The sequence below is a fragment of the Strix aluco genome, chromosome 12 (genome assembly GCF_031877795.1).
Source record: "Strix aluco isolate bStrAlu1 chromosome 12, bStrAlu1.hap1, whole genome shotgun sequence".
Taxonomy (NCBI): Eukaryota; Metazoa; Chordata; class Aves; order Strigiformes; family Strigidae; genus Strix; species Strix aluco.
The window spans coordinates 25,517,956-25,533,431 of record NC_133942.1 but is presented as its reverse complement, the minus strand read 5'-3'; the positions used below and the strand labels follow the sequence as shown (position 1 = coordinate 25,533,431).

Genomic DNA, 15,476 nt, shown 5'->3' with positions numbered 1-15,476 from the left:
ATTGCAAGCCTTTCCATATCACACAGCCAGCATCACCACAAAACATTTGACTTGGGACCACTGTATCATGGTCTTGCAAGCTGAAGACCCATCGTGTTTCTTCCAAAGAAATCCAAGTAAACAGCCACTTGATTTGACACAAACTGTTAGACTAGTCCCTCAGGACTCTAACGAACAAAAGCATGTTCCTTGGTGCTTCTTACACTGAATATGAGAGTTTCACCGAGACATGCAAGTTGGTTTGAGGTAACAGCATAGACAGAAGTGACAGTAGGGCAGGAATGTTAAATGGCTGCCTGGGACATAGGAGCAAGATGCCAACCATCTTGGGCAACAGAGTATGCATGCAATAGCTGATAGTTTAGTGCCAAGAGAGCAGATCAGAAGTTCAAAGCAGTTGGTGCTGAAGACCCAAGTGTCCATCCACACCACAAATGTTTTGGAGGCATTTACTTCATACCAGTTCTATTTTTGGCCCTGTAGACTGAAAGCCCATTAGGTTCTTGGCACATCAGGTGTGATATTGGAGAGCAACATCTGGCTTGGCTGCATCTAAATCACACTCAGACATTCCAGTGGTCAAACTAGATGTGGCGAGTTGGGAACACTGAGAGATTTACTTTAAAATTGTACCCCTGTTCTAAAATAAAAGGCTAATGGTGGCAAACCTGTAAGTCATATAAATATCCTACTGTTAAAGATGAAGAACAATATATGTACACCTAAGATCAAGAGCAAAGAAGCAGAACATAACGTCTGGGAAACAGTCATGTATTTCACAGACTATGATGTTCATAGCTGCTGTTGGTATTGTTTCTTCTGCTATGGAGTTGTATCCATTTCCTAGCTAAGATTTAAAGAACTACCTAAAATAGTTTCAAATACTTTAAAAATTATCTTCAAAAAACTCAAACTAGGAGGCTACAAAATTTGTATAAGCCAGACTAATTTAAAGATTTACGGTAGTGGAAGAAAAAACAAGTCAATGTATAATCACATACAGAATAAAAAGATGGCATCAGCCAGCATTGCTTACTGAGATAAGACAAAGAAATTGTATTTTCTTCTGTTGATAAGTGGCTTCACAGATACGAGAGAAGGAAAAGACTTGAAATACCACAATGCTAATATGATTTTTGAAAATTGTTTTTCAGGACATTCCCTATGTAAGCAAAATAAATACAATAAAGGTGAAATTGGTAGAAAATAGCGTGCAGTTGTATTGTGATATTTGGGAGTAATTCTTTTGGCAGAAGTATCATGTGGGGTATCAACAAATATCATACAGGGAAATTTCAGCCAATGTTCTCAGCAAGTTTGGATGAGCAGAATTTCATAGAGCCTGCAGAAGACACCAATCTGGAATGGGTTGCAAGTATTTGAAAGGATGGAGCTAGAATTCAAAATGTTATTTACATATTACTGAATTCACTTCACTGCCTTTGCACTACTGTAAAAACTAGTTCTATGTTTGGAAGAAAAAAATGAAAAATGGCAAAAAAGTGATTAGATAGCAGTACAAAGCATATAGCATATTTGAAATGGAAAGCACTGTTGATGTAATATTAGTAATATTACACAGGCTACTGTCATTCTGGAAAGTATTAGTATGCAGCATGTCAGACAGAGATGACTCAGCTTTATGAACACCTGTTAACTTCAGCTGAAGTTGTCTTTCCAATTTTTGGCATCACGCTAAAAGCAAACAAATTGAATAGAAAGAAGATGACAAAAGCCAGAACAAGCAGAGATTAATAAAATAATCTGTGAGGATAGACTGAAAGAATATCGTTTGTTTTGTCTTATTGAGAGATAAAACTAAGGAGGAAGGTGGTGACAGTACTTCAAATTCATTAGAGAGTATAACAGAGTAATTTTTTTTTCTCCGTGGCTAATGATGTTAGTTACATATTAGATGTCAAAAAAAGGCAAGAACATATGCTTACTCACAATTACAAAATATACAAGTAGCATTCATGTAGCAAATACTGTAAAGTTCAGCATATTTTGTTCTGTAATATAATTACCTTTTTTTTTTTTTTAACTGAAGCAACTCAAAAAAGTCTCAAGATAATTCTCATGAAAGCAAAGAGATTGCCCTTCTTAACATTGAAAAATGGTTATTTTCCCCACTGTTAGCTTTTATGCTATAGGTAGAAACAAAATCAAATTACACAGTTTCAGCTCTGCAAACACCAGAGACACACAGATGTTAAGAGCGATAGACTGGTACACTGGAATTCAAAGCATGACTTTTGGTTCTACAGGACTTTTTCTGCCCGATAGGACATGCATAAATCCTTCTGAATTCCAGTCCCTTTTTACAGTTATTAGGAAAAGGCATGTCTCCTTGTCCTCTGCTTTTTTTGTAAAAGAAAATTTCAATCAACATGCCTTTTAAATTTCCCAAACAAAATTCCCAAACAAGATATTTGCAGTATCTTCCCAGCCTTATGGATGCAGAGAAGCATCAGCTCTATCTTGTTTGTGCTAAATGGAACAGAAAGACCTACAGGTTAAGATTTAAAACTGCTTTTTCTCTTACTCATCCATTTTACACATATTCCTCTCTCCTGGTTTATTTTACATTTGATAATAAATTCATTATATCTCTCTCTCATTTTTCCATCTTGGTATATATGCAGCTGCTGGACAAGAGTTCCTTTGGTGAGGCTGCAATTACACTGGTGATACCTAGAGCTATGCAGAGTTTATGAATCTGTGATAGCACTGACAAATCACTGGCTGCTGTTTGGCCTCTGATCAAGAAACCTAATTTCTCAAAAAGAAGAATCAGAGAGAAAAAGATGTTTTGCCACATCACACCTCTGAGATTCCTTAAACAAGTCCAACTAGTTTCAGTAGTCAACTCCAGAGAAGCTACTAGCACATCAGTCAGCAGTTTGCTCTTTACCACAACTTTAGTGAAAGCAGATTACAGTCTTTTCTGTGTTCAACAAGGCTTTAACTTTTTTCTAGTTAACTTGTATCTTTTTACACATCATATTCTTTATCATAGTATCAAGGACATTTTTAAACAGCTCTACCAGCAACACAATCAGAAGACATGGGCTACCTGGAAAACCTTCTCTTTATATAGGTTTTAACTGAAAATAAGTAAAATTTTCAGTGGAGTGAGTAAGAGTTTTACCTGAGGCAAGTGCAGAAGAAAACTCTCACAAAAATGGAATGCATTAAACAATATAAGAGTGCAGGTGTCTGTATGTATGTTTTGTTCTTTGCTATGATTATTTATATATCAATCAATCATGTCTTTATTTTCAGGTTTACCAAAACTTCCAATCATGCAAGCTACCTTAAGAATACTCTCCACTGATCAAGGAGGCAAATATCATGGTTAACAAAGTTTCATCAGTTTCAACAACAATTTTACATCAGCAGGAACTGGAGAGGGGTCCTACAGGAAGGATGGTGAGGGGCTCTTTATCAGGGAGTTGGTGATAGCACATGGGGTAACGGTTTTAAACTGACAGAGGGTAGATTCAGATTAGCTGTAAGGAAGAAATTCTTTCCTGTGAGCGTGGTGAGGCCCTGGCACAGGTTGCCCAGAGAAGCTGTGGCTGCCCCCTCCCTGGCAGGGTTCAAGGCCAGGTTGGACGGGGCTTTGAGCAACCTGGTCTAGTGGAAGGTGTCCCTGCCTGGGGCAGGGGGGTTGGAGCTAGATGGTCTTTAAGGTCCCTTCCAACCCAAACCATTCCATGATGCTACGATATTTTCTTCTATTTAGAGTTCCAGGGAGACACAACTGTGTAGATGCTCCACTGATCACCTGGAAAACATGCTTAAAGAAAAAGTCTGGCACCTGTCCCATGAAAGTAGTCAGAATTTCACTTTGGCAACAACACAGAATCTCCTTGGTTTCACACTTTATTGTAATATCCTACTTCTCCAATAGATCAGAGGAAGATTTGAGCATAATTATGAACTCATGTTTTCCAAGTCATTACATTTTTTAAATGCATGTCTAGATATTTTTTCAGCCAGTTGCTTTAACAAGATTCCTTTTACCCTGAAGCTGCATTATAAAATGATACACTGTTATTTCGGCTTCTAAAATATGATCTACAGAAAAGGCTTAAATGTTTTAGAAATAGAATTAGAAAATATTTCTTAATCTTGGTGGTAAAATACCGATTCATGTTCATTCCCACAGCAGAACGAGTATAAATAAGCCCTTGGAACTGACATTCACGCTCAGGTTTTCTCTTAGCTCTAGCAAATTTATTTTAAATCTGTTTAAACACAGAAAGGGCAAGCAAATTGCATGAATATTAATCAATATACATTAATTCTAAAGACAGTGAAAATAGTGTTAAATAGTTTTCTGTTCTTGTAATATGAGTAAAGTAGTAGAGACTTTCTTCTTTTATGAGGGAAACTGGCAGTTTTAATGAATTACTTTTCCTAAAACAGGAAGTCATTCTCTAAACACAAATAGTTTGGGGTGGTTTGTTTTGCTGGGTTTTTGTTTCTTTGCTTTTAATAAACAGCCAAAATTTGGATGATTTCTGCTAAACCTTACTGATTAAGGATGTAGGGGTTTTTGTGTTTTGGGAATTTTTTTTGGCTTTGGTTTGTTTGGGGTTTTTTAAAAGTTTTTTTTTTTTTTTATTTTTTAAAATTATTAAAGAATAAGTATAGCTATTCCAGCAAAAGGGCATCTGATAACAATAGAGGTTTTTGGATTCCCAGACTGTTACGCAAGTGATTTGTGACACACGTTTTCCTGATGTAATGCACACTGATTCAGTAAGAGTTACTATGCTAAACTGCTGATTTTCAATTTATTTGGATACTACCCTTTTTTCAAAGAGATGCAGTATTACAACCTAAGATGTTCTGATAAACATGAAGCCTGTAACTGCAGAATTAGAATACAATCAGCCATAAGAACACTATTATGTTTTCTGAAAGACATATTAAACCATTTTTTAAAGAATTCTTTCACTTAAGGTTTCTAAAACTTGGATTATCTTTGTAACAGATCTTGGAAAAAACATAACTTCTTGTTAATAGGGGTTTGCTTTTACTTGAATGGTAAGAATCTCTAAAATGATGATCACTACTCTCAGTATAATTTTCCTTACTCTAATACGTTTTTTGAAGATTGAACATGTAGTAGCAGCAAGCAACTGATGCAGATCATCCTTTCATGAAGGTGGTGAATGTAACTACTTGCTCTTTCTCCATGGACAAAATATGGATGTATCATCTTTATCATTAACTGATTAGATTTCCTCACGTAATTTTTCTAAAGCAACCTTTGTACAATTCTATTCATCTCAAGCTGAATGGACAGCCATTTACTGTTTTAATTTTCTGATATTCCTTTTCCCCATGAAAGGACAGACAAGAAGCAGGAAGGGAAGGGTACAAAGACTTATGCCTGACTCTAGAGCAAAACCAGTGGCGAGAAAAAAAATGCATAGACTCTTGTGTGCATGAAACACAAGCATATGCAAGACAGACTCATTCAAATCATTATATATTGGTTCATCTGCAACATCTTGGCTGAATTCATGGAGTTAATAATTTTATAGAACACTATTTTACTTCCTGTAATATTACTGGAAGATTTCCAGAGTGCACATATATATATATATGAAAAAGGATTTTCTAGAATTTTAGCTAAGCAGATTGCATGCAGGAATATATCGTATTTCTCAATTCCCACCTATATCATCTGAAAATGTATTCAGTTTCCTCCCACTTCAGCTTCTTATCCCCCCCCTCGCTCCCTCAAAGTTAAAGATATCCATCATTGTCTTTACCTGACCAAAAGGCATGCACAAACATGAAATTAGGAAAGAAAAAAAAGACAGTTGGAAAAACTAGATTATTAAATTCTGTAGTTCATAGTCATCCCAATACAGCACAAAACCAGAATTTTTAACTTGCAATAAGTCTTGTTTTCCTCAGTACCACACATCTATTCAAGTGCATAGCAAGGGTACCCGTTTCTTCCTCAGCCTGTTTACACAATACATCTGTTCCATTGTCACCATATTCTAATGTGAATATGGAATTTACACTGATTAAAAGTCTCTGTAATCTACCTGTTTAAATTATTAACATATGAAGAGAAAAGCAATAGATGAAGCAACTTCTGTCCAAAAGTATTATGTCCCCAAATCCAGCTCTTTATACCTCATATATTAGGCGTTTTTTTTTTTTTTTTTAAACATTGCAGATCAACTATATCAGCCACACAGGATACACAATCAGCCCTAATATTAATGAAGTCTTTTGTCACTCCAGGTTAAAAAAAACCCCAAACCCCATTTATTAAGGATATGGTAGAATACAAACAAAACCTTGTATCACTGAATACTGTGGTTTCAATATTTTGAAACAGAACAGAACATTTGGGGGCTTGGTATTGCTGTTAACTATTATTAACTAATATTGTTCCTGTCTGAGTTATTCTTCTACAATGATGCAAGGACTATTTGCAGTATACTCATCCGTTAACTATTTTTTTTTTCCTGTTAGAATATGCTTGAGATTAGAAAGATGAGTAATGCCATTGGGCTAAGTGAAGGAAAAGCATCTCAAAGAGATCACATTAAAAAAAAGTTTAATTATTTTGTACGAGGTGATGCTGAACTCAAAGGAAACTTAAAGTGTAGCCACAACTCTGCTGCATACCTTCTGGTGAGTGTTTACAGTGAAGTACACCTAAAGTCATATAAAGTATGTCCAAACTAAATCAACTTAAAGCTGCATGAGTTCAAGACAGCTTGTTTAGATTTAGTTACACCTAAGCTTTCAATAGTGCCACAACACCATTATTCACTAAAGGATAAGTATAAATTTCAGTTTGTATTTAATTTTTTAACAGCAAAATACTTGAAGAAATGAGGTGGTAATGACAACGGAGGGGTCTTATAGATTTTGAAGAATTTCTGCAAGATGATAAACTGTTACTTTTGTTACGGCAATGGTAGACTGATTAAAAAAAAGAAGGATGACTTATCAACAACCTCTTTTATAGTGTGGTATGAACAACACTGACTGGCATCAGCTGTTACTACTGGTCAATGAAGGAATTAGTAGCTCAGTTTGGCATAATACATGCAAATATACATGTTCTATTTTTATTAAGTGCTGTAGTATTTTATACACTAAACTAGAATTCTGCCATCTGACTAGACAGCCTTCCCTTACCCAATCTGCACCAGCAGCCTAAGAAGGAGCCTTATTTTTAACCCTGCAAACCCAAACACAATTCACAATATTTCAATCAGTCAACATAGTTACCTCAAGCAATTAAGGAATAAGATGGAATATACATCTACTTTTCATTTCTCTTTCTACAGTGGTCCTTTCTTAAAGCCCACTTCTCAACACAGCTGATGTAGATTGAGTGTAGGAGAACTCTTAATCTATCATTAAAAGCACTTTATCTTCTAACAGGCTTATTTCCCCATTACAGTCACCGGCAACCAATATGCAATTGCTGTGACCAAGGTAATGGTTTTATTTATCCTGTTTCCACCTGAATGGCTATAAAATCACTGATTAATTTACTGAACAATACCAGATCAATTGATTTTCATCTGGGCCACAGCAATGACCTTTTCAAGTCCAAATCCAAGACATATTCACATAATAGAACTGGTACAATACTATTAAGTATAGTTGTTAGTTACTAGTAATTGTGCACCTATACAAGTGTATTAAACCCAGACATGATGGAGGTAAACCATAAAGGAAACAGAAGACTGAGTACCACAAGACAATGTTAGATTAACTTCTGAGGCCTATACTCTTTGGGAAAATACAGTTAACTCGGGCAGTTCCAGCAAATAGTTATTATAAAAAGGCTAGAAAAGCTGTCAAAATAAGAAAATATACACTTGTTCAAAAGAGCATAATTGGAACAGAGTTTGAAATATGCATTAGTAATATACTTATTTGCTGACAGCTTTTCTTAATGTGGAACCAAATGACCACACTGCAAGGGGAGTGTGGTAATACTCCCTTTGTTTTCAAATGTCAGCATCACATTTCCTCCTTCAAGCATATACAAAGCAAGGCTGTACTGATACTGATCTCTAAGTTCTGTTCTTCAGTCAGACACCACTAAATGTAGTACAAATCCTTCCTATAAAAAAATAGAAACCCCACTTTCATGCACTGTTAAAGAGGCAACCCCATCCCCGGCCCCTGTAATCTGACTTGCCACTGTATAATGTATAGATTAAGATGAGTTCACCCATCTTGACATCACAAACAATCTACAGGTTACTCTGTGGTAGAAAATTCAGACCAAAGGCTTCTTAAAATCTGATCAGTCACCAAACAATCAGCAAGATCTTCATCAACTAGATCAGGAAGCTATTGCACATAAACTACTACTCATAGAAAGAGTCTATGTTATCATCAAAAGCATCTCAGAAGAGTGCATGCAACTCTGGAAGCTTATCCAAAGTGATAGTTTCATCAGGAGAGAGAATGATGCTTATTCTAAGGCATCTGTAAAAGATAACAAGATAGGGATGGAATGAAGGAAGCCACTGGGGGAAAAAAGCTAGAAAGTAACAAGTGAGGACTGGAACTATAACTAAAAGGGTAAGAGTTATTCTCAATTATAGCGTACAAAGAAACAAACCACTGCCTAACATTTCTCTGTTTTTTTTTTTTTTTTTTTAAAAAGACATCAATCCCTCCATTAATGTACATGCATCATCACAATGCCTCTAATGTCCTTACAAAACTTTAAATTTGAGGATCACTCATGTACCGCTCACATCTCCTCTCAACCATATACCCTATTGCTTTCATTCCAGTATGTCTCCAAAACCACGTTGTAATAAATAATACATAAGCAATCAGCCCATAGTGTATTTTTTCTCTCCAGCTACAGACTGAGAATAGGTCTATCCGATGGGGCTCTTGTGCACTAATAAATTATTTATGTACCAAAGTTTCAATGACCTTACTTCACGTGCTACTAGAATTAAAATAATAGCATTCTAAACCTTTCTTTTGTACTAAATTGGACAAATAATACTACTGTATTATCTGATTATAGCTCTGATTGGTCAGATTGCTGTCTACCCATTCCTGCCTACATGGACAGATGAAACTCATTGAACAATAGGCTATGTTTTGGTTGTATAATGAAAATTAATTGAAGGAACTTGATCTGAAACTAGTACTTTTCCATCTGCAAATAAGAAATCAGAAGTTGACTGTGAATCAGTTACAGGTGTAAGAGTTCAAAACCCCAACAAACCCATTCATAAAAGTAATGTAAACCCTAAATCAGCTATTAGTTGCTTTTCTTTAAAGCTATTACTGCTCCTGCAAATATTAAAAGGAAGATATAATAAGCCAAACTACTATTTGCTTAAATGATAAACTAAGTATTCTCTGGACATGCATGAATCCACACATAAAGAAGAGGGGGCAAGTTGTGAAAACTCAGAGGCTACAAACCATACATTTTTTGTATTTTGTAGAACTCCTTTAAGAACTTATTTACAAAATGTTGCCTCCTCTACTAAATCAAAATTGCTGTGCAATTCAAGTAATAAACAGAAGTTAAATATGTCTTGTCTTGGAGGACAAACTGACATTAAGAAGACATCCTTCTTCAAAGGTTGCATTCAAAATATTCAAAAAAAGTATTTCCTTATCACAGAACAGTTGATGCTGGAAGGAACCTCTGGAGGCCATCTAGTCTAACAACCCTGCTCAGGGAGGGTCACCTAGTGCACACTGCCCAGGACCATGTCCAGATGGCTTTTGAATATCTCCAAGGACGGAAATTTCATCTGTGGATTCCATTACCTGTGAATAGACTGTCTATAATATCAGTCATCAAGCTCACTGAAAGTAAAATCAAGAAAGATTTGACTCTAATGTCACTCAGCAGCAGAAATTTTTCAGGTAATGTATTCCTTGAGTAGACTATTGCAGCTAGGAAATATATTCTGAAAAATTGTTAGGTGTTCTGCAGACATAAAAAGGTAAAATATCATATTCATCCATTAGATATAAAACATGAAAGACTGCTTTTTTAATAAGTCTTGCCAGGTATGCAACAGGACCTGAAGATATATTTGTAACAAACCAGTGACTGCTGAGGCAGAATCCCTGATTGTAACAAATGTCCTCCTCGTTGGGGTAGAAAACAAAGTGTGAAGAGAAAACAGAACTGCTACTCAAGTCAATGCATACTGTTTTAAGAATCTGAGAAGCAGTGTTGTTGTAGCAGTTAATCTGTAAATTCCCTTTAACCTCTTGCTGTATTCCCTTCTCCTTTATTTCAGTGGAAATAAAAATGGAGGCCCTAATATGACCTCTTATAACCATGCAGACACTTTATGCCCCATAGACTACAACCAATAACACATTTTCATAAACTGGCCTTAGTGTCAGTTGGCTTCTCTGTAAACACAGTATAATAAATGCTTCATTAATTCAGAAGAAAAAAATGTCAATAGACTAAGAGACTCAAAGAGGTCTTTCACCTGCTGGGTTAAAAGAACAAATATATTTAATTCATAGAACTGATTGCATGAAATGTAACATCATATGTTATCTAATAATACATATAAATGCACAGACTTTAAATAGTGGAACCAATCTGGGTTTCACTATTTTGGGTCTTCCCTGTGTGCTTTCTTTAATTAGATCCTCAGACCTTTATATTCCCATCATAGAACAATGACTAGGTAAAAAGACTGTGGTCCCCTCTCCCATGCCTCATAAAATCATGAAAATATCACAAAAATACTAGCTATTGCTAGCTGTTTCTTCATACATGCACCATCTAGTATCTAACACAGTACTGTAGAAAAACACCTGCAAAATGCAAATCTACAATCTAGTGTCATTATTTGAATGTAAAAACAGACTTTAAAATAAACTTTCATATTAGCAATATTTAATTGCTTGTGTAACATACTTTCAACTTAACTATATTTTTATTGTAAAAGTAGTTGACCATGTACAAAAAACCTTTATGGTAGTTCAAGCTTTGGATGCTCATTACTACCAAATACAGTCTTTGGCTAAAGGCACAATTCTTCATCTTTAAAATGAACATATCAGGTTATTATTTTTTCAAGGCAGATAAAGAAAGCAAAGATTCAGTCAAGGTGACAATTACCATCTGGCTAGCTACAGTAATTACGTGCTCCCAATTAAATGCACATTCAATATTATAATGTTAGCAATACAGTGTATGTTAATATTGAAAAATCACCATATCTGTGTATTACTAGAGATATTAAAGTTATGTATATGACTGTCTGCTTTGAAGTCTGTTAACACAGAAGATAAGTGATCTTTTATATATATATATATACATATAGATATCTCAAGAATAAATCTGTGTCAACGCCCTCTGTGAGTTAAGTTCCTTTCCACTATGTCTTCACACATGGATGCTACCATTTATTCTTCTCTTTCCTCCACACCCTCCTCTTCCCTTTTTTGGGGACTGGCTACTTGATTGAGGGGGTACTGGTAGTACGACTAAGGACAGTTAGACAGTTTAGACTTGCACTCTCACAAGTACATAACAAGTTATAGGTTGCATACAGGATGCAAAACACTGCTGATCTGTATGAATATAGAACCAACCACGCCTTGAAAACTGTTAAAGAAAGTACTGTAATATCTGAACGCTCTGGATTACTCCTGTGAATACATTTATAAAGCTCTAAGAAAACCAAGAACCACGTACTGTTTAGTTCTTTTTATAAGATTTAAATCTTGTGAAATTTAATTTTCAAGTTGCTGAAATTTAAAGCAATACAAATGCTTACAAACATGTTTGACTAAACATTCAGAAAATTCCTTCAAAACAAACTGGTAATATTTTAGCCTTTTGACATCCATGGGACTATTTCATAGTATGAACAAAAGCAGACATAGCAGAATTTTTCTCACCAAATCCAATGGAAGCAGGATCAGGTACCATACAGAAGCTAATGTCCAATCTAGTAAGAACAATGTTTTACTTAAAAGACAATAATAAAATACTATTACCTCCAGCAAGGATCTTCTCCTCCAAATCGCTCATTTGTTTCTTGTATGCTTTTAAAGCAGCTTCTTTAAATGATGGTCGAATTCTTTTTTTCTTTGGAGTTTCAGTAAGCATCTCCGGGATGTTCTGATTTTCATCTTCCCTTACTTCCATGTCAGCAGCCATGTCAGTTTCAACTTCCAATATCTCTTCACTGACCACACTGTCCAACTGTGTGGCATATTGCTCCTCTGGTAGTATTGCATATGAAGTTTCATACAAAGGCTGCCCCAATTCACATTCTTGGACCTGCTCACTAGTTTCACTACTATTAGTTCTATTTTCTAGTTTAGCGAGGACTTGTTCCATTACTTCTACATAGTCTGTTTCATTCTCACCATGTGGTTCAATTAAGTCTTCCTCATACTCTGCTTTGTAGCAATAAGGTTCAGCATAAACATCAGAATCGAGCGTTGTACTCGATTCATTTGCAGTAGACTGAGATAAAGTTCTAAACCTTCCCATGAAAGATGAACCACTGTCTTCATACCCACTTAAACTCTGTGTACTTTTATTCCAGACTACTTCTAAAGCTGATTTAGCGCGTTGAAGTGTAGATCCAAATTTAGGAAAGCTGAAAGTCTTATCAGAAAGGTCTATGCTTAATCGGCTATGCCATGATTTAGGGGCTGTTTCTTCTGAGTCATCGCTTGGTAGTTCACTCTGGCTTCGGTACATCATAGGCAATCTGTTTTGATTCTGATAAGGGGAAAGAGAATTTGTTTCCTGATAATCATCATATTGACCGGTCCACTGACTTTGTGATTCGCTATCAAGTCCTGGACATGATGGAGAAGTACCATCAAGGGTAAAATCGTAGCTTTCAGTATCATACTGGAAATCAGAACTTTGGCACTTTCCAAAATCTGTCTGTTGATCTGAAGGGCTGCTCATATCATACACAAAAACTTCCTGTGCGGATGAGTCTAGGCCCAAATCTGCCCCTTGTTCCAACTGATTCCAGTCTTTCCATGGGGAAAGATCATCATGCAAAGAAAGCTGAGAATCACTATAGTGGCTTCTGTCTCCAGATGCACATATTATTCCATTGCTTACTCCACTATCAATGGTTTCTGTATTCTCCACTTCATTTTGCTCTGGATACTGTTGCATATCTTGGACAACCGCCTGTTCCTGGGAACTGCCATACCAGTCTGTAGAATCGTCTTGCCTGCGCTGCCAAAGTTCTCGATCAGAGGAAGACAATAGTGAACTGCCATTTGTTCTGCAAAAATACTGATTTTCAGAAAAATCCTCAGAGTAAGACTGACACAGTTTTGAGAAATCTGACTCTGAACGGCTAAGCTTCGGTGTTGCAAAGTCATTCTGTAAATGCCATAGAGGAGTCATGTCTGAATAATAGGTCTTCGACTGTTTTTCCACGGTGTCAAACTCTGGTGACTGATTGCCATAATTTCTTCTATTTGAATAGGTGCTAATGTCAGCAGTTCTGTTAAGGTCTTTAGTATCTGGGGACTCGATACTCCCCTTTGTAGTGCTTGTTTTTATTTGAAGTGCTGATTTAGATATCTTTGCATAACTGTTCTTATTTATATCTGATTCCAAATCTTTATCGCTGTCAGGTGACTCCCAGTCATGTATTTTAGTTTTTGCCTCTACAGTTAAAAGCTTCATATCCATACTCTCATATGTCTGAGAGGAAGGTAGTCCTCTTTCTCTTTTGTCTTTTATGTCATGGGAAAATATATCTGTAGAAATCCCAATGCCAGTTCCCTTAAGCTTATATGACTTTTTTAAAATCAAATCTCTCTGCTGTGATGACTCAAAGTAAACAAGAATGGGCCTTGGCTTTGCATTTGGACAGTCTCTTTGTTGCCCCAGTCTTTGGGCAAACTCAATTTTAATAGTGCTTTGTGCCTCTGAGAACCCCATTTTATCTATTAGTATCTTGTAAACTATGCTTTCAGTTTTTTCAAGCCTCTCTTCAGGCACATTTAGAAATCTAAGACTTGCTTTGTTTCCTGGATGGCCTATCTGCTTAATGTAGTCATGTATGTCCCGAGTTTCTCTTCTGGACTGTACAAATCCAGTTCGCAATTGTTCAATTTCATTTTGTACAACTTCTACACTACTAGAAATTTCATCAATTGATTGTTTCAGAGCATTAACATGCCCTCTTAATTCAGAGAGTTCTGTTTCAATTTGACTTATTCCCTGAAGCTCTTTAAAGATCATTTCCATAACATCATGGGTTTGACTAATACAACCTGTCGAACTAAAGCCAGGTTCAAGAGTATTTGATTTCTGGTGACGGCCAGTTCTGTCCAGAGATTTACTTCTTAAGCCCCATGTTTTCTTCCATGTACTTAGTTCTGAGTCTGACGAGACACATTCTTGGCTCTTCTTCCATTTCCTTAGTTTTCGTAAAGCTCCCAGCTTCAGTGTGTGTAAAGTGCGTTCTCCATCTGAGCTTCCATCAGATGGTGCAAGGCTGCTTAAGCTTTTTCTGTTGCGTCTCACAGGCATTGTGTGTGATAAGTATTCGTTTTTCTTGCTATTACTTTTTACTTCACTTAATGACTCAGAATATGAACTATCATTTGAAGACAGATCTTGAACTATATCTTCATTATTACTATTTTTTGTTACAAAAATATGCTTTTGCAGTCCATTGGCAATAGCAACTCTGTAACTGAATGTTGGAGAAAGTGAAAATTCTCTATTACTTTCCTCTTCTTCAGTTGATAAGTTGCGAGCAGATGGGCACTTGGCAATCTTTTTAACAGTGCTTTTTAAAGTATTTGAAAATTTTGGATTCTTTGTTTGTCCAATCTGAGTTAAGTCTTGTTCCTTTTTGCTCTGACAACTCTCTTTCCTTTTTGTATTATTTCCCGATTTCTTTGTAAACATTCCTTTGCAAATCTTATATATGTAAGAGGAGATCAGGCTCTTTAAAAGGGCAGAAACCATGGAGTGTAATTATATTAAGCTGTTTCCACAAAACACAATTTTTGATCCTGACAAGTATTTGTATCTCCAACAGGATCATCAGCATATGTTTCATCAGAGACTATAGATATATAAACTGCTGATGCTCTGGTATCATTGACAGAAAAAAAAATTAAAAAAAAAAAAAAAATCACACATCTGCTTGTTGGAAACCAAATCCTGAAGGAGTTTTGTATGTCTTGCAAAATCTCACTCTGTTGCGCATGGCTTCTTGAAGTGTCTAAAAAGGAGGGAATGACATTACAATGGCTGCCAAACAAACTTATTATTCAATAATATTGATGTTGTTTTAACTGGGTTACAATAGAAACACAGAGGAGTTAAGTATTTATTTATGCTTTCCCCTTAATTGTCCGAGTAGAATTTTCCATGAACAATTGAAGTTGAAAGCAGCTCTAGGCAACTATTTTTAACATAAATGAATAAGATACACTTATTTACA

The 15,476-nt window shown here is 35.9% G+C and overlaps 1 protein-coding gene across 3 annotated transcripts in view; it reads right to left on the bottom strand.

Moving 5' to 3' along the window:
• UNC13C (unc-13 homolog C) overlaps positions 1-15,476 on the bottom strand; it is a 164,524-nt gene that overhangs the window by 139,661 nt on the left and 9,387 nt on the right. For all 3 annotated transcript variants that reach the window (XM_074836988.1, XM_074836989.1, XM_074836990.1), the window contains one exon: positions 12,028-15,254. In XM_074836988.1, coding sequence (XP_074693089.1) covers positions 12,028-14,995 — 2,968 coding nt within the window. In that variant the 5' untranslated portion in view covers positions 14,996-15,254. The remainder of the gene's footprint in view (positions 1-12,027; positions 15,255-15,476) is intronic.